The sequence below is a fragment of the Monoraphidium neglectum genome, assembly GCF_000611645.1.
Source record: "Monoraphidium neglectum strain SAG 48.87 unplaced genomic scaffold scaffold02020, whole genome shotgun sequence".
NCBI lineage: Eukaryota > Viridiplantae > Chlorophyta > Chlorophyceae > Sphaeropleales > Selenastraceae > Monoraphidium > Monoraphidium neglectum.
In genome coordinates, this window is record NW_014011608.1 from 1 (window position 1) to 2,223 (window position 2,223).

The window sequence follows — 2,223 nt, forward strand, 5'->3', positions numbered from 1 at the left end:
AAAGCCTGCCATACCCCTGCACGGGGAGCGCGCTTCAACCCTTTCAACACCCATGGAGTCACATGCGTGCCGGGCCACCCCTGCCGGCAGCCGCGAGCGCGCCCCTGCACTCACATGGACACATATGCGTGACTAGGTCGAGGTTGCGCGTGACAAACACCAAGAGGTACAGCTCCTGGGGGTTGAGGAAGATGCCTGGGCAGGCCGCGGCGGCGGCGGTCGCGGCGGTGGTGTGGTGGGCTGCACAGTGCTGGGGCCCTGCTGGACCTGGCGTGGTGCAAAAAAGCGGGCGCGCTGCGGGACGCAAGGGCCGAGGCGCCGATGTGGATGGGAGGGACGATGAGGAGGCTGAGGGGAAGAAGGGCGGCGGCAACAGCGGGGAGGACATGGAGGAGGAGGAGAGGAGGGCGTGCCGGGCGGCTAGCGGCGGCTGCGCGGCCACCTGAGGCAGCAGGCTGGGCTGCACGTATGCAAGCAGCACGAAACCCGCCAGGGGGCTTTTCGGGTCGACGCGCTGCTGGCGAGGAGGGGGGTTGGGCGTGCAGGCGGCTGCGGCCTCTTGGCAGATTTGGGGTGTGCAAGCGGAGCGTACCGGCGCCAGGCTTCCAACCCAGCACAACCAGCAGAATGCCGACCGAGGGACAACGTAGCGCATGCCTCCCAGGGCCGGCAACATGCCCATTCCTTGTCTTCCACGAGTAAAATCGCACCCCCAAACCAAACAAAACCTCGCAACTGGACCCACCTCGCATTTGGCGCCCAGCGCCAGCGCCAGCGCCGCCAGCAGGCTGGCCGCCACCCTGTTCTCCCGCACGCCCCTCAGCGCCACGAGCTGCCCTGGACGGGTCCGGCAGCCGCTTTGCCATATTGCGTGCCGCGGCGTCCATCTTGGCCTGCAGCATGTGGATCACGTTGCATCCACAAACAGTCATGAAACGTTGTGATCGGAAACGCCAGGCTGCCAGAAAGGGAAAAAGCGGCACATCCGTCCCCGCGCAACAGCCACTTGCGCCGCGTCGCCGCCGCCGCACAGCGCGCGGTCACCAGCGCGCCGCGTCGCCCTGAGCTCCCCTTCTCCTCAGCTGGGCGGGGGGCGCGCTGGGGGGCTGCACGCCCACCTGCAGGCCCGCGCGCTGCTCGCCCTCTGTGCCGGCCAGCAGGCGGCATCACTCCAGAAATGACAGGGCGTCAAACTTGACAGGAAGAGCAAGGGCGAGGAGGGTGAGCAGGTGGGTGAGAGGGGGGGGGGCTATTGGGAAGGCGGCGGAGGGGATGGAACTGAAGGCATGCAGCCGCAACAGGCGTGCCGTAAGGTCACTTGTGCTGCGCAGGAGGCACTTCAGTGGAACCATGGGTGCCGGGAGGGGGGGGGGAAAGTGTACGGGGGAGCAAGCATCAGCGCACCCCGAGGCGCACCTGCAGCAGCGCCTTGGCCTCGAGCAGGACCACCACCTTGCTGACCTCGTGGGGGGCCGCCTGGCGCCACACCTCAACCCACACCTGAGATGAAGCGGGCGGGGGCGGTGCGGGCGGGCGCGTTTGCGGCAGGTCGGGGCACTGGTGGCCAGAGCAATACGCGCTGTCATCTGTGGGGTCGCAACAAAACGTGAATCCGTTTGCACACGATGCATATCCCACCCGTGCGCGCCCACGAATGCATGCGCAGCAGCTCGGGCGCGGCCTGGGGCAGCCCCTGCCCGGCCCACCTGCGACACCAGCCCCGGCGCCGCCGACGGCCCCAGCAGCCTGTCCCGCGACACCGCGGTCTCGAGCTCCTGCCGCAGCGGCGCGTCGGCGCACACGCACATGATGGCGCGCGCAGGGATCCAGTGCACGCCCTTGCCGCCGGCCAGGCTGCCGGGGCGCGGCGCGGGAGGAGGGGGCGACGGGCGCAGGCTCAATCCTCACGCATTGAGGAGTAGGGCGGGTGCCGGAAGGCGGGCCTGCAGCCTGCCAGGCGCCGGCCGGAACCAGCAGCTGCGCGAGCCAGCAAACCTCTGCTCCTGCCATCGACGTGCCAACGCCACAGTGCGCTGCCCCGGATGTTCCCACCTGCCTAGGCCCCCCCGCCCCGAGATCACGCTCACCCTTGCTGACGCAGCCCCTGAACAGCGCCATCAGCACGACCACCGCGCCGAGCGCGGCACGGCCGGCCGCATGTCGCGCATCTGGACGCTGGCCTCCCCCAGATGGATTGGGCCGCCGCGCGCCGCGGCGGCGCTG

General features: G+C 69.5%; 1 protein-coding gene across 1 annotated transcript in view; it reads right to left on the reverse strand.

Moving 5' to 3' along the window:
* Positions 1-1,416: 1,416 nt before the first annotated feature.
* The window catches only part of MNEG_9672 (hypothetical protein), a gene marked incomplete at both ends in the record, with an annotated part of 1,804 nt that continues 997 nt past the window's right edge, over positions 1,417-2,223 (reverse strand). Inside the window, 3 exons of the mRNA XM_014041855.1 lie at positions 1,417-1,500; positions 1,707-1,854; positions 2,088-2,104. Of these exons, the coding sequence (XP_013897309.1) occupies positions 1,417-1,500; positions 1,707-1,854; positions 2,088-2,104 (249 nt within the window). The remainder of the gene's footprint in view (positions 1,501-1,706; positions 1,855-2,087; positions 2,105-2,223) is intronic.